The following is a 24692-nucleotide window of genomic DNA, read 5'->3' as shown; positions in this document are numbered from 1 at the left end:
CAAGGGAAGCTCATCACGCCCAGAGTCATTCGAGTTGGTTCATCTTCCTCACGGTACCGGTCACTCTCAGAAGTCATCTTTCTTCATTCGCTGGCTGAGACCTGGCTGTTTCCCCAGCAAAAGATCAGCCTACTGGGCTCCATCCACAGCCTTGTTTCCCAGAGCAGCAGTTGATAAATGCTGAACGAATGGGTGAATGAGCAAATGAACCATTGGCCTTCTAGAGGAGGTGGCCTTCTGGTTGACCTTGCGGGGAAGCACATTGGGTCCTGGCACGAGACAGGGTTCACCCCAGAATGCAGTGCAGTGCTGCCCGTGGGAGCCAGAGAGCCAACGATGGCGGGACAGCACCAGCTGGCAGCAGTGGGACTGAGGAGGGAAGAGTTACGTGAACCCAGAGAGCGAGTTGTGTGGGGAGGGCACAGCCCATCTCAAACCACAGTGCAGTAGGGGAGGGGGCGAGCTGGGGAGTGAGTGCCCCGATCCCTTTCTTCTCCTACCTCCTGCCAGTGCCTCCCACTGGCCACACCTAATACGAACAGAGGGCACGGGAGCCTGGATGAGGCAGTCTACTGCCCACGTGGAGTGGAGTGGGAATAGAGCTGCAGGCACATGGAGAGTGACGAGCCCAGACGTGAGAACTCCGTGTTCAGGGCAGCAGGCCTGGAGTCCCGAGACAGCTGGGTGTGGAGGCTGGAAGCTAGTGCAGAGGGTAGATGGTGCTTCACCTTGCCTACCTGGCCTTGGCCTTTCTCCTGTGGGCAATGGGGAGCCTAGAGAAGGGCTTTGGTGTTAGAATGATCCTTATGGCAGCCAGCAAAAGGTGGGGAAAAGTGGACCAGTGGGCAGGGAGACCCCTGAAGAGGCCACACAGAGACCTACCCGGGGTGGGGGGGCAAGGGAGCTGGGCTCAGAATTACATATCAGGGGTGCAATGTCTGACCTATAAATGTACCATTATCTCCAGCTCATTCCAGGAGGGTGGTTTGCTCATTTCATAGATAAGACAGACATGGAGCAGTTGCTTGTTCCTTTCAGTTGGGAGCAGAGTTGAAGTGTTTCAGAAACCTCAGACATACCTTGCCAAGTGTACAAATCCTGGAGGGTGGTCTTGGTCCACAGAGAATGGCCCCTAGCCCTCGTACCCGTGAGCGGGGCCCTCACCTGTTCTTCCCTGCTGTACAAAGCCTCAGCTGCCCTGACCCCACAGGCCAAGTTCACCGTGGTCGGCACCTCCCAGGGAACAAATGTGTCCTTCTCTCTGCCTGTGCAGCAGTGACTTCATTCGGGTGGCTGTGTGAGTCACTGGGCTGAGGGTGGAGGGCTGGTGTTTATTGCACGCCCTCTTTGTTCCAAAAGCCCTCTCCAGGGATGCTCTCATTGTGTCTTCGGTTACAGAAGGTGGCACTGAGAAGTCAATCACACACCCAGGGCCACACAAGCCTGTGATCGTGGTATCATTTACTCCTTGCACAGCCAGGCATGCAGGGATTCTTTTTCCCATTTTGTGGAAGAAGAAACTGAGGCTTCCAGACATGAGATGGTTCATGTAGGGATAAGGAAGTCAAAGATGAATGAAAAGTCCACTCTTCTCAAGGACAAGACACCATCAGGTGGCTGAAGACAGAGCGTGATGCGTCAGCATAAAGCACTTGGAATCTCAATTTTCTCATCCGTAGAATGGGAATGATGAGACCCACTACCCCTCAGGACTGTTAAGAGGCCAGGAGAGGACATGAAGAGAGCAGTTGTGAAATGGTGGGGGGAGCCCCAAAGCATCCCTAGCTCATCCCTATGCTACCTGAGAACGCGGCTAATGGAAGGCTCCGCCTTGGTCTCCCTTCTGGGTGGGATCATTTAGCCACTTTTGCAACTTCAGACTTAGCTAGCTTGTCCCTAAGGCTTTCCTCAACCTTCAAACACAGCCTCTTAGCCCCATCCAAGCCAAGGAAGCAGCCCTTTGAGAACTGAATTATGCCCTGTGGGAGCTTGAGAAAGCCACACCTCTTCCTGTGCCTTAGTTTCCCCATCTGTAAAATGGGGGAGGAAAGCCTTAACATAATGCTATTGGAAAGGTGGTGGACACACAAGAAGAGAAATAAAGGTGTGAGGCCCAAACCCTCTAGATGTTTTGTTGACAAGGGATCTTCCAGGCGAGGAACTTTCAAGGGACGCACAGAAGGACCGTGGGCCCCTGGTCCTGGAGGTTTCTTTTCAGCTTTAGCTGAAAATGACACCTGCTCTTTGAGGTGACCTCCAAGGCCAAAAGTAGTTCCTTGCCCCTTTCTGCTAGGTGCCTACCTTGGCTGGCACCTGGCCCAGAGTAGGCATGTGGGGTTCGTGTGACAAATCCCCCTCCCTGTGAGATGGTGAGTATCCCTGCTGCTGAGCCTAGGTGGAGGGGTCTGACCCAGAGTGTGGGGCTGTTGGGCCCAGGGATGTGGGAAATCAGAGCCAGGTAGGCAAGCTGGGAAATACAGGGCACGGGGCAGAAAGAGAGAACCCACAAATGGTTCAGGAATATGACAGGCCATGAACAGAAACCTGGGGCACCAGGTGAGAGGCAAAAGGTTGACAGGGAGGCCAGGAGGGGGTTCTGGAAGATGCTCCTTCCTGAGAAAGAGGCTGCTGCAGCTGCTTGTTACAGCGCATGCATGAGATGGGCAAGGGGCAGCCCAGGCCCGAGAGGGGTGAGCAAGGGCATGGATGGATGGATGGATGGATGGATGGATGGATGGATGGGTGGGTGGGTGGGTGGGTGGGTGAGTGAAGAGATGGATTGATAAGAAGGAAGGATCAAAGGAAGGAAGGAATAGATGGATGGATAGAAAGTTGGATGAGGAGATGAATGAGAATACTGGAGGGAGGAAGGAAAGGAGGACATGTGTATAGATGTGTGAATGGATGAAGGGGTCCATGGATGGTTAGATGGAGGGGTGGGTGGGTGGACAGATATGTGAATACAGGGGTGGGTGACTGGAGATGTGTAAACAGTCCTCCCACATAAGAGATGTTGAAAAAACTTCCTTTAGTAGGAGAACGTACCAGATAAAGCCTTTAAGGGAAGTTGTACTCTGTGTGGCACCAGGAAATGAGACCGGTATGAAAAGTGACAGGGAGGCTGTATCGAGGAGTGTTTCCTTAGGTCACTGAGGGTCAAGGATGGAATGAGTGGCCTTGAGAGGTGGTGAGCTTCCTATCACTGGAGGTGTTCAAGCTTAAGCTGGGAAGCCACTTCCGCAGGGTGCTGTGAGGGGCTCCTGTAAGCAGGTAGAGGTCTGCTATGGTGGCTCGTGAAGTTTTGTCTAATGGGGAGGGGAGAGATTTTGGGTTCCTGAGGCCTCAGGGAGGCCATGATCATTGTAGAAGTCCATTTTGCTTTCAGATGAAAAATTCTTTCCTGGCTTGGGGCACAGACAAGCATGCAGCTGCTGGTCCCTACTGTGGGAATTAGGCTGGAATCCAAAATGGAATTTCCATTCTTCCCAGGCCAGAGTGGGTGGCACAAGAGATAGAGCAGGGCTTTGACCTGGAGATGGGCTCAGACCTGGCTCCACCATCCCTGACTGTGCCCGTGGGCAGGTGATAGCCCTCTCTGAGCCTCAGTTTCCTCTTGAATGAAGTGGGGACCCTGCTGCCCACTGGCAGGGCAGCTGTGCAAGATATCCAGGGCCCTGCAGGGTACCAGCATCTGGGCCCACCTGCCCTTCTGGGGAGACTTCCTGGGGGCTGTGGGTGGGGAGAAGTAGGTCCTGTGAGCACTGACCTTGAGGCATGAGTCATTGTCCCTGGAGACCCCTCCTGGGAAGCCCCAACTGCCTACCCTGGGCTGGGCTTGGGAGCAGCTGTTGGGGAAGAGGGCAGGGGCTCCAGCTGGGGCTGGAAATGGCCCAGCCTTAGCTCAGGCCCAGATCCCACCCCACACAGCTGCTCAGAGGGCCCCAGCCCTTCAGCATCCCCCACCCCATCTCCACCCATCTCTATATAGAGTTGCTGGCATGCATTATGGACTCCAGTGTGGGCGCTTGAAGCTTGACTGTTTTTGTTTTGACTCATAACCGTGACTCCATGTGACAGAGTAGAACTGCCCCATAGGGTTTCCTGGGCTGTAATCTTTACAGGAGCAGATCGCCAGGTCTTTCCTCCCATGGAGTGGCTGCTAGATTCCAACCATTGACTTTTCAGTTAGCAGCTGGGTGGTTAACCACTGTGTCACCAGAGCTCCTTGGAGCCCGACCCAAACCCATTGCCATTGAGGGCTTCCGATTTCATAGTGACCCTATAGGACAGAGTAGAACTACCCCCATAGGGTTTCCAAGGACCAGCTGGTGGATTTGAACTGCCAACATCTTGGTTAGTAGCCATAGCTCTTAACCACTACGCCACCAGGGCTCCACGGCAGGGTTCAAATCCCACCTCCACCATTTTTTAGGTCTGTAACCTGGGCTCAGTCACTTCGCCATTGGTGCCTCGGTTTCCTCACATGTAGAATGGAGCTAACCATAACATCCACTTCATCAGGCCATTGGGAGAAGTGGCTGAGTGAGCTATGGATCTGTAGAGAGAGCCTAGGGCACCATGAGCCCCAGGGATCTGAGAGTGGCTGGCTGCTCCCTGCCCTGTCACAGAGCAGGTACTTGGTCTGGCCAGGGCTGAAAACTCTGTCTCACCGGCCCAATGGAGACCCTTGTGGGCTGCCGCTCTCCCAGGAAACATCACTGAGTTTTTCCTTATTTTGTTTTTTTGGCAAACTCAAGCTTTTCTCCAGGTTGTACGCTGAGCAGTCAGGGCAGCTCCTTTCTGGTCGGGTGGGCTGGGCCCGCTGTGGCGGTGTTGGGTTTAGGCCTCTGGGGAGAAGGGGGAGGATGTGGGCCGGCCCTTGCCTCCCCACCCAGCCTCCAGCCCGCCCTCTCGCTTGGCCTCCTGTCCCAAGCCAGCCTCAGACACAGACACAGGATCAGCTCTGAGCTCCCAGCAGCCACGCTTTCCCTGGCCGGTGGACGCCCCTCACCGTCCCGCCCTGAGTGACTCACTGCTCCCCTGGACCCCGGCCATTGCTGTCTCCTGGCAGGAGGCAGGCGCAAGGTTGTGCAGAAGCCATAGGGCTGGTGTGCGAGGACCTAGAGGGTCTGGAGAGCCGGACGTGTGGGGCCAACAAGGCCGGGGGCTGAGCCCTGCAGGGCCTGTGAGATCCGGCTCCCCCACCTTCCCTGGCATTTGGACCTTTTCTTTCTTCTTCCAACCATGAAGAAGGAAGTGACCTGAGAGCTATCAAGAGAGCCAGCCCCTGGCCAGGAGTCCTGAAGCCCAGACGACCCTCATCCCCACCCAAGTCAGGCATGAAGGGGGATGGCCGTGCCATGTGGAGCCTTATGTGGAAGTACTGCATCTCTGTGAGGACCCTCAGGTACGGGGAGGTGTGTGGCGGGGGCGCTGCCTGCCACCTCGCATTGGCTGGGCCAGGTTCGGGGCCCCAGCCCGGGGGGGAGCAGGTATGGAGACCAGGAAAGGCCACACCTGGTGCTCTAAGGAAAGGGCTGGGAACCCTAGTGCCTGTGGGCAGTGTCAGGCAGCAGGTACTATGTGGCTGGCGGGCTCATGGTATGCACAGGGATTGTGCTTGTTACATAACTCCTGGCCCTGGGCCACAGGCTCCCGCCAGCTGTGTGGTCATGGTCTTGTCACCTAACTTCTCTGAGCTGTGTCCCCCAGTGAAACAGAGTTCCCAAACCTGCTTTCCCAGAGCCGTTGTACTGGGTGGCCATGAATGTGGCTGTGGGCTCGGCCTATACTCGGTGCCGGGCTGCTCAGGGCTAAACCCGGCTTTGACATTCCTAGTTATTTCGCCTCTCTGGCTGAAGTTTTCCCATGTGCAGATCTCATAGGATTAGTGTGAAGATTAGATGAGGTAATAAGGGCAAAGAACAGAGCCTGGCACTTGGCCAGTGTTCAGTAATGTTAGAAGGTGTTGCTGTTGTCCAGCCTCCTCAGGGGAGGCGCCTGCCTGTCAGAGCTCCGTGTGGCAGAGATAGGAGGTGTGTCCTGGTCCAGGAGTGGAGAAAGAGGGTAGAGAGAGCTCCTGGGCCCTGAGGGAGGGGACACCCACCTGGGGTCAACCCTAGGCTGTGCAGCTGCCGAAAGAGTCCAGACCAGGAATCAGGAAGCTGGGGTCCTGGTCCTGTGTGATCTTAGGCAATGCTGAGGTCCCAGTTTCCTCATCAGTAATGGGGGACTGGTCAGGGCCAGCAGTTCCATCTAGGACGGGCTTATTTGGGAGGTGTAGTTGGATACTACCAAGAGGCGTTGTTTACTTAAAGGCAAGCTTTTAAAAGGATAAGGGTTTGGAAGATTCTCTCTCCCTCTTTCTTCCCACCCTCACTAGCAGTGTATAAGCCTGCCTGCCTTCCTTCTTTTCTTCCCAAAATACTTGTGCTAGTTTACAGGAAATACCTACAATAAAATAGTTAACAAAACATCAGGGTCTGGAGATAGATCACAGTGGTAGTTGAACAAGATGGTGAACGTAATTAATGTCACTGAATTGTGTATGTAAAAAATGTTGAAATGACCTATGTTTTGTTATACATATATATACTTAACCACAATTAAAAAGAGAGGGAGAGAAGAAAACATCAGGACCAGGGAAAGCACAATTTAGAATAGGATGTCATGACCCAGGGAAAAAATTAAAACAGAACAGAAGCTTGAGGATGTCCTTCTGTTGAGGTGAAAATTGCCGAGCTTCCTGGCAGCCAAGGGGAAAGGGAAGACCCAGCCCCCCAGCTCACTCTCAGTGTCTGTGATCAGAAATCAAAATGACAGTGGCCACAGTGGTCTCTGCTGCCCAGCAAGAATCTGGGGCCCTGGGCCCCAGCAGGGGTGAGTGAGTGGGTGAGTGTGGGCGGCATTACAGGGATGGATCTGGGTTCTGGGCAGGTATGAGGGGAACGGGATACAGTGAAGGCTGAGAGAATGCCAACTGGCCAGCCATGGGGATGGGGAGATGCAGAGCTCTCACTCCTCCCGCCCCTAGCGAGTGAGTCAGCGCTGCCTCCTTTGCCTGCCCCCCTGAGATGGACCTCCTTGGTGGAACGACTTGGAGGCTGGGCCAGACAGTGGCGAGTCCCTGGGCTTTGAGGAGTGCCCATGTGCTTTTCCCTCTAACCACAGCTGGATTTTCCTGCATCTCATTCTCTCCTGAGGCTTCCGGGGATTAGCGTTCTGGAAACCTCAGGGCTGTTTACAGGATGCAGTGGGCCATGCGCTAGGAGGCCCTCACCCTCGCCAAGTTGCTGTCTCTGCCTAGGCGGTCTCTCAGGGGAAGTGGCACAGCCTCGCCAGGTCAGGCTGACCAGCCTCTCTGTGCCTTCATTTCCTCATTTACAAATGGGGATAGTTGTGGGGTGAAGCCTCACATGGCTCACACTAACTGCTCACCCATTTTTGTTGCGTTGGAAGCTGTTAGTGGCAGCGGGCAGGCCTACTCCACAGGTGCTGTGAGGACTGGCTCCATCGGAGCTCCATGTGGCTGCCTCACTGTCAGTGATGGGGGCAGCCTGGTGGGTGTGGGCACCATAATTGGCACTGGGCTTGCCCCAGACACACGCTTAGCACCTATAAGTACAGGGCGCCTCTATGGTTAGCTAGGGAGGACCGGCCTTGAGGGGCTCCAGGGTCCCTACCCCATTTTGTTGGGGGCTCCCCAAGAGGGCTGAGGCCACTCCCTGAGCCAGACAGATGGACAGAACAGGGCCTCAGCGGGATCCCAGCCCCCTCCACTGCCGGGGAAGACCTGAGTCAGCGCGTCTGCGGCCCAAGGCAGAGCTGGCAGCTGCAGGGACAAATTGGAGGGTTGCGATCGGACAGCACATAGTTTTCTACTTGCGTCTTCAGATTCCCTTCCGAGTGTGCCGTTGCCCCTGGCCCGGGCTGCTCACATCTGGAAAAGTGCAAGGTGTGTGGGGAGCAGGCTGCCTGCCGCTGGCCGGCTCAGGCCCTCCTGCCCAAGGCCTCAGCAGCTGCAGCTTGGGAAGCCAGCAGGGACCCCAGAAGGGTGGCCTGAGGTCCCTGAGAAGGGGCCTCTCTGGCTCTGGGCCCCATCCCAGGCCGAAAGACCCAGGAGCTGGGCACACCAGGGTCCAAAGCCAGCACTGGTAGGTTGTGAGGGCCGCGATCACCGCTCCCTGCTGTTTTCTCACCTGTCAAGGGCTGGCTTCTAGAAGGTAAGATTAGAAGTGGGCTTTGTCCACCTGGCAACAGTAGGAGCTCATCGGGGGCCTCCTTTCTCCTTCCTCTTCGGTGTCTCCAGGTGGGGAAGGCAGAGGGATGTAGGGGGTAGAACCTGAGTTGGAAGCCTGGCTCAGCCACTTTGCAGCTGCGGAGGTGACATATGGGATTTCTGCAGATTAAGTGAGTGAGGCCTGGGATGGAGTCAGTGCTGGGTAAATGTTGACTGTTTTAGTGTCCTGTGGTTGGGTACTGGCTCAGCTTCCCTGAGCCTCAGTTTCCCCATCTGTAGAATGTGCGTGATAATGTAGTGGTTCTCAAAGGGTGGGTGTAGGACTGTTATGTATGAGTCTTGCTCTCCACCTGCCTACCAGGGTGGCCCTTTCTCTCAGCGCACACCTCTGTGTCCCAGTCATGGACCTGACCTCATGATGTAGCCTCAGCCGCTGGGGTCAGGCAGGAAAACCACTTTTGCACCTGGGGTATTTGGGAAAGGAGGGAAGACCATGATGTGGCTTCAGAGCCACCAGGGCATTTGAGCTGCCTTGCAGGCAGGGGCAGCCCCTTAGGACACACACTGCCCAGGATACAGGTCTGGGGCTTATCCGAGCAGACCCTGCTGCTCAGGCCATGCCCCCACCCCAGCCCTGCCCAATGTGGCTACATCTGGGGAGGAGGCCAGGGAGCAGCTGGTAGCCAGGCTTTGAGAGCTTCAAGACAGCTTCCCTGCCTATTAGCCATCTGATGCCCTCGGCAGGAGGCCCTGTACACATACCTCCTGGGACAGAGAACTCACTGGCCCGGCCTGGATATTCTCTCCTTTCTCCCTATGACACCCCACACACTCACCCACTAGGGGCCCACAACCCATCTGCTCCCTGTCCTGGGGCAGCCCTGCAACGCCCAGGACTCTCTGAGACTGAGCTCCCTCCCCACTGCCTTTTCCACTGGACATGCCACAGGCTGGCCCTGTCCCTCTCTGGGCAGGGCTCAGAGCTGAGAATGGGGTAGGGGCAGGGAAGTCTAGGCAGTACAGAGCAGAACTATCCCCTCTCTGGGTCTGGGCACTGGCCAAAGGACACAGTAATCCATTTGTTGATTGCTTCACCCTTTCATACTTGGTGCTCACAGTCCTCAACCTCTGCAGCCCCTTCCTCCTCTCCTCCTCCCTGTCCCCGCCCCCTCGGCAAGTCTTTGTGGGATTGAGGAAGACCTGCTCTGTGCTGGCACTGTGCCAGGGGCCTAGTACATATTCTCCCATCTGCATGTGAGGGGCCCTGTGCATTGCAGAGAGGAGGGAGCTAGACTGTGATCATCTGTGAGGCCCTGTCTTGGTGAACCAAGTGGGGCAGCATGTCCTCAGCCAGCTCAGAGCCTGACAGAGAGACCACCTGGGCATAAGCAGCCCCAGCACACAGGGGGAAAGGCTGTGCTCATCAGTCAACAGGTATTTCCTGAGCACCTACTATGTGCCAGGCCTGTGCTAGGCCCTGGAGGCACAGCAATGAGTAAAGTGGACAGGGCCCTGGCCATCATGGAGCCGATATGCTGGTGGGGAGAGAGACAATAAGAGAAAACAAGCAGAGGAAGGTGGATCAGTGCCAAGAGAGAGAAAACGGGGAGGGGTGATAAAGAGATTGGAGTGGAGGAGCCCCCGTTACCTGGGGTGGTCAAGAAAGGCCTCAACAAATGTCCACCAGCTGACAGTGGATAAACACAATGTGGTACATCCATACAATGGAATATTACTTGGCCGTAAAGAGAGATGAAGTTCTGATTCGTGCTACAACATGGATGAACCTTGAAAGCATTATGCTGGGGGAAATAAATCAATCACAAAGAACCACGTATTGTAGGATTCCGATTACATGAAATGTCCAGAATAGGCAAATCCATAGAGACAGAAAGTAGATTAGTGGTTACCAGGGACTGGGGAGAGGGGGGAATGAAAGTGACTGTTAATGGGTATGGGGCTTCTTTCTGGGGTGATGAAAAAGTCCTGGAATTAGATTGTGGTGATGGATGGACAATTCCGAATATACTACAACCGCTGAAGTGCACACTTGAAATGGGTGAATTTTATGGTATGTGAATTGCATCTCAAGAAACGCTGTGAAAAAAAGAAAGGGCTGCCTGAGGAGGTGGCCTTGAGTTGAGAGTAGCAGGAAGGAGTGAGCTTGTGCAACCTGGAGGCAGAGGGAACAGCAGGTGTGAAGGCCCTGTGGTGGGAGCATGCTGATGTATTTGAAGAACAGGGCGAACGGGGGCAGAGCTCCCAGGAGACAGGTGGTGCCCGAAAGCAGCCTGTGGGTCATGGTGAGAACTCAGAGAGTGGAGAGGGATGGGAATCTAGAGCAGAGTTTTAAGCAGGATAAATGATGGCATGATCAGCTTTCTGTTTTAAAAGTCAGTCGGGCCACAGTGAGGAGGTGAGACTGTGGAGAGGGACAGGGAGGGGTGGGGCTGGGGGCACAACAAGACCGGGTAGGAAGCAGGGTGGTGTGGTTTAGATGAGCTATGATGATGATACCCAGAGAAGTAACAGACTGGCAGACGGATGACAGCAGAATTCAGAAGGGGGCCAGATCACTCTAAGATGGGGTAAGGAGACCGTGTCCTGGAGGGGAGCCCTGGGCATGGTTTCAGAGAGTAGGAAAGAGGGAGCTGATAGGGCGACAAGTGAGGGAGCACTCCAGTGGCAGGACCTGTGGGCAAAGTCTGGGAGGTGGGTGCACGGAGGCCTCAGAGCACCCATTTGGCCGTGATGAAGAAGAGACTGACAGCCACTGTTCCCGCCATCCCTGCGTCCCAGTTGGGCCGGAGCTGCTTTCAAAGTAAGTAGGGCAGCCTCTCTCCAGGCCACCTGTCATACCGCCTTTGTCCTGCCTGTCTAGCTGGACCTCAGTGGGGAGGTAACGCCCATGTGGCCAGAGACCCAGCCGGGGCCTAATGCTCTAAAAGAAAGCAGCGTCGCCGAAACTGGAGTGGCCCTGAAATCTGATCACTCCAAGAGACTGTCCAGGGAGGTAGCTGTATTATTTATGGCCCAGAGCCTCCGGGGCCAGCCCGGTAAGGCCTTTTGGGCCAGCCAGCCCCTGGAGGAGCCCTGTGAGCCCCGGGGCGTGGCTTGCTGGATGCCGGCTGAGCAAGGAGGAAGTTGCTATCAAGCACTGCTGTGGGGAGGGCCTGCAGCGTGTTTCCCCAGGAGCAGTGGAGGCAGGCGGGGCACTGGAGCTCGAGAAGACCAGCACCCCCTCCACCCCGAGATGGTGAGTGCTGCCAGCCTAGGGCCTGGCCAGGGGCGGGAGGCTCAGCTGTCTGAGAGACCGCTGAGGGGCTGGTATTCATAAGGGACGCCTGTGTGGTTTAGGGTCTCAGGGGCTTTGATTGGGGTTTTCACTGTTTCTGGGTGCTGTTTCCTATGACCTCTGTTTCTCACTACCTGAATGACACTCCAGCTGGCCTTGGGCCTGAGGACCCCACCAGGGCCCCCTTCAAGGCCTCAAGGTTGTCTAAATGCCCAGGGGAGCTAGTGAACCCCCTCCATCCCACAACTGCCAGGGGATGGAGGGGATTCACTAGCTCCGCTGGGCATTTAGACAACCTCGAGGCCTTGGAGGGGGCCCTGGTGGGTCAGAACAGTCTAGGGTTACTGGGAGCATTTGGTCTTCTGCCTGGGGCTCTCACCAACCACCCTGAGAAACGGGATGCTTGACAACTGTCATTTTACAGTTGAATAAACTGAGTCCAGAGGGGTGACACAGTGGGTAAAAAGCAGAGTCAGGACCCTAACCCAGGGCTCTCCCCTTACCCCTGGAGGAGCGTAAACCTTCAGCACATGGGAAAGGGGGCGCAGGTCAAAGGGCACAGAAGGCTTCCTATCAGTGGGGTCGACCCTGTGCAGAAGTTTCCCCTCCTCCAGGGTCAGCTTGGGTCAGTCTCTTCCTCTCCCAGCGCCACTTCCCCGGCTGTGCAGTGGCCCAGGGTGTGTCCACCAAGAGCCCTCCAGGACCTGCTAACAACTCCAGCTTCTTTCTGAAAAGACTCAGAATAGAACCTTGAGGACCTGCAGGCTCTGGAGTCAGAGGGACCTTGGGGATGGTCACCAAGTGGGTGGGCACCTCTGGACATACGGGATGTGGGATTTGGCAACGCTTTTCGGTGTGTGCCTTAGGAAATCCCCTCTAGCGAGATTAGGGGTCTGGGCTACCTGCCCCCTCAGGGAGATTCCCCATTGCATCCTGCTTCTCCATCTAATCCTCTCAATAGCCCTGGAAGGGAATGACTAGCACCATCTGCCAGATATGGAAACTGAGGCCCAGCGGTGTCAGGACGACCGTCCAGGGTCACACACCGGTGTCATTTGGGGAGCTGGGATTTGAACCCAGCATGGCTCTGAGCCTCTCAGTAAATCATGTGGCTTTTGGGCAGGAGTGGGGGATGATCCCATGACTTCCTCATCACTGGGCCTCAGTTTTTCCATCTACCCGTGGGCTGGGCCCATCCCAGGGAGGCAGAGCCCCCTCCCCCAGATCTTCATCCCGGGAAGGGACTATCTGTCGTGCTCGCCCCCAGAGGCCAGGGCTGGGTTGGGGAGATTCAGCTGCAGAAATCAGGGCTCCCCCGCTGCCCTCTGCACTCTGGTCACAAAGGCGTCCTCTAACCCATCCACAGAGGTCCCTGGTGACCCCACCTGCCAGAGGGCCGTGGGCCTGAGGAGAACCTAGATGGCTAGGCTGTGGGGCTGGAGCTTGGAGCCCACAACCTGCCTTTGCTGTGCTCAGGGCATGGGCTGGGGAGCTGGCCAGGGGACGTGGCCCCACTGCTCAAGGTCCAGGGGAAGGCCCACTTCAGTCCAGCCTGGCAGGGGCACTCCTGAGGGCAGGGTATAGAGAGGGTGACCAGGAGCCAGGACAACCTCCCAACCTCTGCCAACCCCTTCTCGAGGGCTCGAGTCTTTGTGAAATGTCCAGCTGGAATCAGAGCCTTTTGGCGCCCGTGACTCGAGGCAGAGTTCCATGCCATTCACTCATTAATTCAGTCATCTAACTTTATTGAATGCCTACCCTGTACCAGGCACCGTCTTGTCTCTGGGGTTATAGAAGTGATAAACAAACGAGATAAAAAGTCCTGCCCTCAGGTGCTTGCCTTTAGGTGTGGGGGAGACAGGAAATGCAGTGAACCCACAAATGTACATCAGGGGTGATGTGGTCTGTGAAGACAAGTAAGGTCAGGGAAGGACAGCAAGGGAGAGGGTGAGTAGACAAACGTGCTTTATTTTAATAGATACATATTTCTTCATCGCATATTAGAAAACGAAACTAGCAGATGCAATTCATTATTTCACAGATATTCATACTTAGGATAAAGCAATGTTTTAAAAAAAGAAGTGGGTGGATTTAAAATGGAAACGGGTAAGGCCACGGTCTTGCTGAGGTTGTCAGATGCCTGGAGTTTGGGAGCTCAGTCCTGAGCCCCAGAACAGAAACCCGTGAGCTGGCTGAGTCCCGCTTTGGCAGGAGGGAGAGAGAATAGGGCTTCAGGAGGAGACATGGAGCGTCTGTCATGACATCTCCCCCTGAAACTTCTGGAAGCCCATCAACCACGTCATAGTTAGAAGGCGACCCTCTTCAGCTTGGCTCAGCTAACAGAGCACCTTCGTACTTAACATTGAAACTTCTCCTGCCCCTCTGAGGGGGCGGCTGTGGGGGCACTCGGTGCCACAGGCTTTAAAACTAGTTGCTGTCAAGTTGACTCCGGCTCATAGTGACCCCATGTGCATCTGAGTAGAACTGTGCCCCACAGGGTTTTCAAGGCTATGACCTTTTGGAAGTAGATCGCCAGGCCTTTCTTCCAAGGTGCCTCTGGGTGGGTTCGAACCACCAACCTTTTGGTTAGTAGCCAAACACTTAACTGTTTGAGCCAACCAGGGACTCACACAGGCTTTAGAGTCCGGTAAACCCAGGTCCATCCTCAGCTCTGCACTCCCACCTGTGTGGCCTTGGTCAAGCCACGGGCTTCCTTGGGCCTCCACTTGCTTAAGAACAAAGGGAGATTGTTGTGAGACAGCAAGTAAATTCAGGTCATGGTGGACCCTCTCCCTTCTCCCTCCTTTTCTCCTCTCCATTCCCCTGTTGCACCTTGAAGATCCTTAGTCCTCTGAGAGAGAAGGAGGATTTTCCTTGGTTGGAAGCTGCCCTTGAGTCCCTGGATTTTTCCAGATGACCCTTCCCCCAGGGCAGTGGGCCGAGATGAGACCCCAGGGTGCAGGAGGTCGGCTCAGGCCCTCTAATCTCCCGCCAACCTCTTCCTATGTGTGCTTGGAGTGAACAGGGGCTGTGCTAGAACCACCACCAGCAAGCTGGAGCCGCACAGCCTTTGAGACCCCTGCCTGGAAAGGTGGTTTACTTCCAAGACAGCAAGGCTGACCAGGTGTGGGCAAGGTGGTGTCTGGAGCCTATGTGTGGGTCCAAGCTGCAGGGTGTCAGGCAGGTGGGGGCAGGTGTGTGAGAGCAGGCTATGACGAAGCCTCAGGAGGGAGCCTCCATCCGCTGAGCACCTTGTGGGCCAGGCCATTTTGAGGTATCCTTTGACTTTCATCACCATTCTGTGAGGGAGGGGTCATTGGCCCCATCTGATGAATGAGCAAACCAATGGCCAGGCGTGTATATCCTGCTGCTTCTGGGGAAGAGGTGAGGGGGGTGTTTGGACCACACCCAGCAGGCAGGGAGCATGGAGGCAGCTGTCAGCTGGGGCTGTAACCACATGATCAGGCAGCTGAAGCAGGCTGAGAGCCCGGACTTTGGTGTTAGTCTCAGCTCTGCCACTGTCTCAGCCCTGCAACCTTGGGTTGTCAAGTCACCTCTCTGAGCCTCAGTTGGTCAGTGACCCTTTTAATTGCAGTGGCAGTAAATCCAAATCAACAGACTTAAACAGAAAAGGGATTTAATTGGCTCATGGAGCTGAGAAATCTAAGTGGTTGTGGTTTCAGGCATGGCTGGATCCAGGGGTCCAGTTTATATAATGGGTTTGGACTTTTCACCTCTCGCCTCTGCTTTCCTCCCTACTGGCTTCCCTCTGAGGCAGGCTTTTTTCTTGTGGGGGTCCTTGGCAACTCAGGATCAGTTTGTCAATGTATGGGCTTCTCCCATAGTTCTACCAAAAGTCCCAGGAATCATCTCATTGGTCTGCCTTGACTCACTGGTCCATTTCTGGACCAACCATTGTGTCCAGGGAGAAAAAAATATTCTGATTGGTCAGACCTGGATTATAGACCCCAGGAACTATGAGTTAGGGAGGGCTGGCTCCCATGGGAAATCAACAGGCTGTTACCAAAAGGGGAACAGATGTGGAGCAGGCACAAACTGTGTGTCCTCTCCACTTAGTCTTCTCCTTTGTAAGACAGGAATAATTGTACCTTTGTCACACAGGACTCTGTTTCTGCCTTGGGGTGTTCACAGTGTTCCCCGGGGAGGTAGGGCAAGAAAAGAGGAAATTACCACACAGAGCAATCAGGGCTGAGGCCTGTGGGAGCCCAGAGGATGTGACCATCAGCGTTCACATCCGGAGGGGCTCCCCAAAGGCTTCCTGTAAGAGGTGGCAGCTGAGCTAGATTTTGAGGGCAGCATAGGAGTTGGCCAGGGGAATCAGAACCAAGGGAGCAGGAACCCCGGGGTCAGGCCTGGGGCTCAGGTCAGTTCAGGGCCCACGCACAGTGGGGCTGACCGGCTGTGCTGGGTGTTGAAGTTCTTGCCTGGAGTCCAGGTCAGGATTAGTGCCTGGGCCGGGACAGGGCAGCAGGAGGGTCATGGAACTGAACCTGATTGTGGGTAAAAAGTGCCCCCCTCTGTAAGGCTGTGAGGAAAGGAGACAAGAGCACTTAGTGAGCACCTACTGTGTGCCCTGCATTTTCTGTATGTTGCCACACATTGCAGAGAATCAAGTGAGGCTTCCATGAGGTGCTGGAACAGACCACCACCTTTTCTAAATGAGGCAATCGAACATATTTCCCCACAACTTAGCATTTGGGACTTACCCTTTGGTGAGGCTTCATGGCCTCTTGAGGGGACCCCGCCCGTGCCAGGGACAGACGGGGAAGTCACTATGTTCAAAACAATCTCGTGTTGAAACGCCTTCCCAGCAAACTAACCACCAAGACTGATCAAGCTGGCAGCTGGAAGCAAACATGGTGAATCTGAAACCCAGCGCCTGCAAAACAGGGAGCGTGTCACCACATGTGAGGTGTGAACCCAAAGACCCCCACACAGAAGTGGGTGTGAATGGCACCTGCTCGTGAGTGACTGGGGAACCAGCTTGGCTCTGGGTGTTAAGCAGTGAAGCTTAAAACCACTTCTAAGCTGCCCCCAAGGAGTGCTCACATGTAGCAGAGGTAATAAGCCAGTAGAAAGAGCATGAGGTCAGGGAAGATCCCAGCGCCCCATTTGCTGGCTCTGATGTTTTACCTCTCCAGGCCTCAGTTTCCTTATCTGTAACATGAGGGTAGTATTCCACAGGGCAGGGACATAGCATATGCATATGCTATGCAGTGACATAGCAATGGCTTGACAAATGTCAGTGGTTATTATCCCCAAGTAAAATCAATGTGATCATTCGATCATAAAATTTTATAAACTGTCCATTTCGCAGCCAGGGACTTGAGCCGGAAAACCTGGCAGCATAGTGATTAAGAGCTACAGCTGCTAACCAAAAGGTCGGCAGTTCGAATTCACCAGGTGCTCCTTGGAAACCCTGTAGGGCAGTTCTACTCTGTCCTCTAGGGTCGCTATGAATCGGAATCGACTCGACAGCAACGGGAAACGGGACTTGAGCCAAATGAGAAATCATTTTGGCTGAGACTCCAGGCTCGCTGAGGGCAGGCACCAAGTCACTGAGCCCTGTGTCCACGAGCCGGGCATGGAGCTCAGGAGATGCATGTGGTGAATTAAAACCAAATTTTGAATGTGACAGATCTCAAATCAATCTACAGTGTTCATTTTTAAAGTGATACCAGAAGGCAGAGTATTTTGAAAAGAGAAAAACTGGTGAACTCTACCTGAGGGACAGAAGCAGAGGGGTGGGAGGCGTGGGCAGACACTGTTGAGCATCGGTGTAGAGGAAGAATATTCAGGGAAGGTTTCTGGAGGAGGGGACACCTGAGCAGGGTCTGGAGTGTAAGTGGGAATTGGCCAGGTGAAGAGGATAGAGGAGAGTCTGGGTGGAACCAGGAGGTTGAGTTCTGTGGTGTGTTTGGGGGGCAGCATGGAGCTTGGGAGGCGTAAGGGCCAGAGTTGAGGCCAAAAAGGAGGGCAGGTGGGGCCCAGATCCCTGAGTGCTGGACTTTATCTGTGGGCACCAAGGAGCCATCAGGGGGCTTGGAGCAAGGAGTCTGTATTAACCAGGACTCTTTTGGTTGCAGGTGACCAAAAAAAAAAAAAAAAGGTGCATCCAGACTGGCTTAAGCCCAAGTCTGAATTTATTGCCTTCTATTTCTGAGACAGACAGGGCTTTAAGCACAGTTGGATCTCGGTGTTCCTACTGTGTCTCCAGGCATTGCTTTCTTTTTCTCTTCTTTCATGTCTCTAGACCCCATTCCCAGACAGCCTCTGCCCATGATGGCCCCAGCAGTTCCAGGTTTACAATATCCTCTATTTAATAATCCAGCAGACACAGGGCTCTCCTTCACTAGCCTAGCAGAACTCAGAGCAGAGTCTCACTGGCCTAGCTTAGGTCACATGCCCAGTACCCTGACAGGCCAGGCTTGGCCCTGTGTTCATCCCTTGAGTTAGGGATGGAGTCAGCCAACAGATTAGATGGACTGACTGTAGAGTCAGGGAGCTCCCCGAAGAAAATTGGGATGTCTCACCCAAAGTGAGAATAGAGGCTGAGCAGGCAAGAAGCAGGCATCCAGTATCTACCACTCTTCTCTGCTAAGGCCTGCCAGTGCTGTGTGAGGTCCCAGGAGGTAGGGTTGATTACAACCCCCATTTCAAAGAAGAGACAACCGGGGTGTTACATTCACTTGCCCAAAGTTACACCATCAGTAAATGGCCTCAGGCCCCAAATCTGCTTGGCCCCAAAGCCCATGCTCTTAACCGTTTCCTGCATTGCCTTGCAATATTCAAATCTGCGTATGAGGATGCTTCTGGGAACTTGAATGGAGGGCAGACTGGCAGGGGGAGACTGGAGGCAGAGTTGGGGCAGGAGGCTATGCCACGCAGGCAGAGAGCAGGCAAGGCCCTAAGAAATGTAACTGTGGTGTGGCTGAAGTACTGCCGGCTTATCTTTTGGTGTTAATTGTTTTTTTAAGTAGATAAGAATATTTTTTATCTAATCAGCAATTTGTGTATATGTGTTTATACATATGTGTGTATATATATATATATATATATATATATATATTTATATCCCCTAACTGGTTTCTGCCTGGGGTCCTCTTGGCAGGAGGATGTGAGGGGGTAAGCCTTCTGGGCTTGGAGGCTGGAGTTACTCTGGGGCTGTGGGCACTGGGGCATTTCTGGGGGAATTTCCGGAGGAAGTGGTCAAAGGGAGGTGACCGCCCACCTGGCTGAGGGCCAGGGTGGGGAGGGGCAAGATGGGGAAACAGCCACTCCTCACTTCCCTTTTCAGCCCTAAGACTTCTGAGGCAAGAATTCTGCCTCCCTGCTCCATCACACCATGTCATGGACCATCCCACGCATGCCCTCACGGCACAAAGGGAAAACTGAGACACTGGGGAACAGCACCTCTTAAGCTTGCTGTCACCACGTGGTGAAGTACAGAGAGGCCTGGGTACCAGTCCAAAGTGGGCTGCTGCCTCACTGTATGACCTAGGGCAAGTCACCTGGCTGCTCTGGGCCTGTTTTACGCCTGTAAAATGGAGCTCATGGGCAATTACCACAGAGCTTGCTGGCATGTCTCATTTGTACTGGGCAGTTCGTCACCCGCCTCCCACGGCCCCCTTTCTGCCCCAGTATCAGGATTGAGCAAGCTATTCTGTTGATAATTCATTCATGTGTGTTCATATCACTGAGCACCTACAGGCACTGGGGACACAACAGTGAAGAAGCCAGACAAAGATTCCCACTCTCCTGGAGCTGACATTTGGAGTTGGGAAAAGGGGAGGAAAACAGACAAATAAGTAAATAGACTGAGTGAGATAATTTCAGACATTGCAGTGAGGAAAATAAAGCAGGTTGAGGTGATTGGTAATGACTTGGTGGGGGCCACTTCAGCTGAATAGTCAGGGCGGGGGCCTCTCTGAGGAGTGGACCTGAACCACAAAAGTAAGTGGCCAGCAGAGATGGGGGAGTAAGCAGAGGGAAGTGGAGGGTAGACAGCCGCCCAGGAATTCTGGCTCAAAGGAGAGAGGGACTGGGGGCTTCTGGCATCCCCTCCCCTCATCTATGGACACCTCCTTCATCAGGCATAGAGGCCCTGAGAGTTGCTGATGGAGGATGTTCGGCCTCATTGGTTAAGCATTTGCTGAAAGCAGGACCAGCTGAGGCCCACCTCTGAGCTGCTGGGTGAGGGGTGACCAGTGGCTGGTGCTCACAGCCACCTGCCTGGCTGAGCCGTGGAGCTGCATACTAAGGGTGGCAGGGTGGGGGCCACACCATGAAGAGGCAGCTGGGTTCAGCCCCAAACCTCAGAATCTCTAAGAACAACGTAACTAACCACATTTCATCTTCAAGTACTGCTGTCTAGAAAACACAAAACCCCAGTTCTGCCCTCAACCCCAGGAGCCCAGGACAGGCCACCACCCCTCCCTGGGGCTCTGGCCTCCTCTAGAGACACTGGTAACACAAATAACAATAACAGCAGCTTTTGTTGGTTGAGCATCTGTGTGTGCCAGGCACCGTCACACGCTTCACCCAAGTCCTTCTTCCTTTGCTGTGGGAGGGTTGCGGTGGATGGTTCAGCACCTGGGTAGTCTATTGAGTAGGGTTGAGACCCACTATAGAAAGTCTATAGCTGGGTTCAAGGATGCTTTGTGCCTGAAATGCAGGCTGTTTCTATTTAGAAAAGAAAAAAAGTCTGGTGTTGAAATCCTAAAAAGTGTCCTGCTCCAGCTTTGAGGCCATCGAAGCTGGCATGTTCCTGGCTATGAGCAATGGACACTGGCCATGGCACTTTGGAATCATCTCACCAAAGCAAAGGCACACCTGCTACCCCTGCAAGCAGTCGTCACATCCTCTCTTTACAGATGAGAAAGCTGGACTTAGTGAGGGCAAGTCCCTTGGCCAAGTTTATTCAGTAATGTCGGAGGTGGGATTTGAACCTGGGCCACTCGGTCCCAGAGCTCATAAGAACTCCACAACACGCCTATCTGCTCTGTCCTCCTCAATGGCAAGTCAGATGTGCCCCTGGAGGGAGGGTGGATCCTTGTCCACAGGAAAGAGCTGGACAAATTTATAGCCATGTTATTGCCCCTGCTGTCTCAGCTCTGCCTGTTCACCAAGCTTCCTAGAAGCTGCAGCCTTAGACAGTCAGACTTTAAGAAATCATCAAACCATCCACCCATAGGACATCGGATTCCAAGAGCTTGGTCAGGAGCAAGATGGGTACCAATGCCAAGCTGAATGCTGGGGGCTCCAGATTAAGGAGCACAGGGTGGGAGGTAGGACCCCCAAAACAAGGAGAGACATCTGGGCTGAGCCACAAACCTCCAACAGCCGAGAACTATATCACAAGCCCAGTTTCATCTGCAAGCACAGAAACCCAGAGACCAGCAAACCACAGTGAGCACTCAGGGCTGCCCCAGGGCGTCCCCAACGTGCCATGCTCAGCTGGGGGACCTGGGAAGGCTTCCAAACACCCACAACATTGTATGCCATTTTTTGAGTGTCCAGTGTGTGTCAATCCCCAATGTGTGTGCCAGGACCCTCCGAAATATTATCCTGCCAAAGAAGTCCCTGGGTGGTGCAAATGATTAAGCATTAGACTACTAACAGAAGGGTTGGAGGTTTGAACCCACCCAGAGGTGCCTTGGAAGTAAGGCCTAGCAGTCTGCTTCTGAAAGGCTACAGCCTTGAAAATCTGTGGAGCACACATGGGATCTCCATGAATCAGAATTGACTCGACAGCAACTAACAACAACAACAACCATTATCCTGCCAAGTAGGACTGTCTGCCCTATTTCGCAGATGAAGAACTGAGGCAGGCCAAGTGACTTATCTAAGCTCCTAGCCTGCCAGAGGAACATGGCAGCATCAGAAATGAGGCTCAGAACTGAACTTTCCTTAGCGATATCCTTTGGAGTTTGGGGGATTGCCCAGTCTAGTTGGTGGAGATGGGGTGGAAAGAAGCTCACTTATTTCCGCTTCCCCCCCCTCCCGCCAAGGAGAGCCAAGCATGGCATCCTACCCTCCTCCAAGGTGGCAGCTAGGCTCACAGCTGGTGCCCCCACTGCTCTGTCATCTGGATGATGGAAATGACCAATGTGCCGGTTACCACAGCCAGGCCCCACCTGGTCCGTCTGGAATGGCATGTCAGCAGCAGCTCCCCCTGGTCCTCTCCCCAGGGGCCCTAATTCCCTCCCCCATGCCTGGGGCCCTGAGTCTGCATTAGACCTGCAACCAGCTTCCTGTCCAGTGTGTAGTTGGGAATTAGAGGGGTGTCTCCTGGAGGTGTTTACTGCCTGCAGGTTGGGGGACTTCTGGATAGCAAAGGGGATCAAAAGGCTCAGATCTGGAGGAGGACAAATCCTAGCAAGGGTGTCTTTGGGCAAGTGGAGTCTTTTTCCTCATCTGCAAAAGGGGGAGAAATATGCCCACCAATACCACATGGAAGGGCTTCGTAATTTTATATTGTAAACACACCCTGAGAGGCTGGACTGTGACTGTCTGCTGACCTAGAAACCTGGATGCTCATCACATCCTGCCTCCTGGGGGCATGGGCTGAGCCGAGCTGTGACACCACAGGCTGTCTCAACAGTAATATGTGTGTGTATGTGTGTCAGTTAGCACTTACTCATAACAAAACAAACAAAAAAAAAAAACCCAAACCTGTTGCCATGGAGTCAATTCATATATAACAAAGCATCCTTAAAACAATGATTTATTATTTTGTGTGATCGTGTGGTCAGAAAACCTGGGCATTTCTGCTGGTCTCCCATGGGCTCCCTCAGCTGAAGGGTCAGCTGGGCCAGAAGGTCCAAGGTGGCCTCACTCACATGTCTGCCAGTTGGTGCTGGCTTTCAGCTAGAGTGCCTCAGTTCTCCATGTGGCCCCTCCAGTCAGCTAGGCCAACTTCCTCACGTGGAGGTTTCAGGGCAGCATTCCAAGAAGGTGAAAGTGGAAGCTACAAGATCTCTTGAGGCCCAGCCCTGGAACTGGAAAACCGTCACTCCCACCACATTCTATTGGCCAAAGCAAGTCACATGGCCAAAGTGGCAGAATAGACTCCACTTTTGGATAGAGGAGCAGACAAGTTCCATTGCAGAGGGGCGGAAACTTTGGGCCATATTTTCAATCATAGGGTATGTACCATTAGGGTTTTGTTGGACTCTCACAGAGGCTGGGGTGAGGGAAGTACTAAAGCCAGTGTCTAAAAGCCAAACGCCAAACCCATTGCCATGGAGTCCGTTCTGGCTTATGACGACCTCATGTGTCACAGAGTAAAACTATTCCATAGGGTTTTCTTGGCTGTGATCCTTATGGAAGCAGATTGTCAGGCCTTCCTTCTGCAGTGCTGCTGGGTGGGTTTGAACCACCAACCTTTAGGTTAATAGCTGAGCACAAACCACTTGCACCACCCAGGGACCTTAAGTCAGTGTCTACAAAGCCCCAGATTTCTCTGGGACAATTACCCTTGAAGATCCCTGATATTGGTCAGAAATTACAGAGTACCTGTTTGTGAATACCACCCTTCCCCAGAACTCCACGCCCACTCAGCGTATGAGTTTCGGAGCCAGACCAAATGAGGGAGCCGAGACTTGTCCAGGCACTCCAACCTTTTATCATGAGGAGAGACCCTCAAATCTCAGCTGGGAATGGGGCTCTGAACTGTCTGCTCACCTTCAGAGTCATCTCCACTCTGTGTTATGATGAAGCTCTAGAGCTGTGCTGTCCAGTAAAGCAGCCGCTAGCCATAGGTGGCTATGTACATTTACATTTTAATTAAAAAAAATTAAAATTCAGTTCCGCCTTCACACTAGACACATATCAAGTGAGCAGGGGCCACCCCACTGAGAAGTGGCAGAGCCAGGAGTCAGCCCCTCACCTGGCCTGAGCCCCCCTCTGAGCATGCCTCCTACTCAGCATCTCCTGTCCAGCTGCCCACCTGAATCCTCACCTAGGCCCTGCACTGTGTGCTTGAGATTCAGAAGTGACTTGACCTCGTCTAGTCACTGCCCTCGAGGGGCTCTCAGTCTGCTGGGGGGCAGGCAGACAGGTATCCCCCAGTGCCCTTTGTGACAGGCCAACCTCTGCCAGGCCCCTCTCATGCTGGGCCCTTGGCCAGCCAGGACCCCCAGGCTCCCTCATCTCTTAAGGAGTTGCTCCTGAGACGTGTTGAGGTGGGAGCACTAGAGAGGGAGCCCCCAGCCCTTGTCCCAGCATCCGCCGCCTCCTCCTCTTCTGGAGTCAGCCTCTTCCTCTCTGATCCTTTGTGTCCCTCCCAGACTGCTTCCAGTGAGGGGAGAATGCCTTTTCATCCTCAGAAATTGGGAGATACTCACCCCCACGCACACAAGAGAAAAACCACAGGATTACAGCCACTGAGCATCTATTTTGATTTGAAAGATGTTAATGTGTGAAACCTAGTATTTATTCGGTCTACCAGCAGTGTTGGTTGTGCATATGGGATGCAAAATTCCCTAAAATAATCCAGGGACTCCCAGCTTGGGAATCCCCAAAGCCTCAGAGAGTTAGAGCCTCAGAGTAGCCAGCCCCAGGGCTAGAGGGCTCAGCGGTGGGGGTAGAGCTAGGCTAGCTAGTCCAGGCTGGGTTTTGGTGGGAGGCAGTCAGGTCCCCATTGGTATCCTACCCTGACCCCTGCATCCCTCACACTGACAGTCTCCCTGCCCTGCCCTGCCCCCCCTTGCTGATTCCGTTCTGAGTTCTATCTGAATTGACTCAGGGTATATGCCTTCTCCCTGCTCGGGGACTCGAGGCCTCCGTGCATGGGGGTCAAACGCTGTGGTCCTCTTTGCTGCTTGGGACAGAATTTGACTACCTTATACCCTGGGTCTTTTTTATGCTCTGGGTCAGCAGTTTGAATCCACCAGGTGCTCCTTGGAAACTCTAAGGGGCAGTTCTACTCTGTCCTATAGGGTCGCTATGATTCTGAATGGGCTCTAAGGCGAAGAGTTTTGTTTTGGTATGCTCTGGGGGACCAGTTGATTCAGATGCAAATCTCCGCCTTCCAGGTCAAGTGGGAGGCTGGGGCCTGGGCCCAGCTGAGAGGTTTCCACATTCCTTGTCCCCTCCTACAGGATCCTACCCCTAGTGAACACCACCACCACTAGG

General features: G+C 53.9%; 1 protein-coding gene across 5 annotated transcripts in view; it reads left to right on the top strand.

The window, feature by feature from the left end:
- The first annotated feature begins 4936 nt into the window (after window positions 1–4936).
- Window positions 4937–24692, top strand: part of IQSEC1 (IQ motif and Sec7 domain ArfGEF 1) — a 154448-nt gene continuing 134692 nt past the window's right edge. The window contains exon 1 of one of the 5 annotated variants that reach the window (XM_064274809.1): window positions 4937–5407. In XM_064274809.1, the coding sequence (XP_064130879.1) occupies window positions 5340–5407 (68 nt within the window). In that variant the 5' untranslated portion in view covers window positions 4937–5339. Of the gene's footprint in view, window positions 5408–11346; window positions 11496–24692 lie in introns of those variants that run through there. The other 4 variants (XM_064274806.1, XM_010589933.3, XM_064274810.1 and 1 more) reach the window with 4 other exon arrangements.

This window comes from Loxodonta africana, chromosome 22 (genome assembly GCF_030014295.1).
Source record: "Loxodonta africana isolate mLoxAfr1 chromosome 22, mLoxAfr1.hap2, whole genome shotgun sequence".
NCBI classification, from domain to species: Eukaryota; Metazoa; Chordata; class Mammalia; order Proboscidea; family Elephantidae; genus Loxodonta; species Loxodonta africana.
Note: the sequence above shows the minus strand (reverse complement) of the source record. Positions and strands in the feature narration are given on the sequence as shown.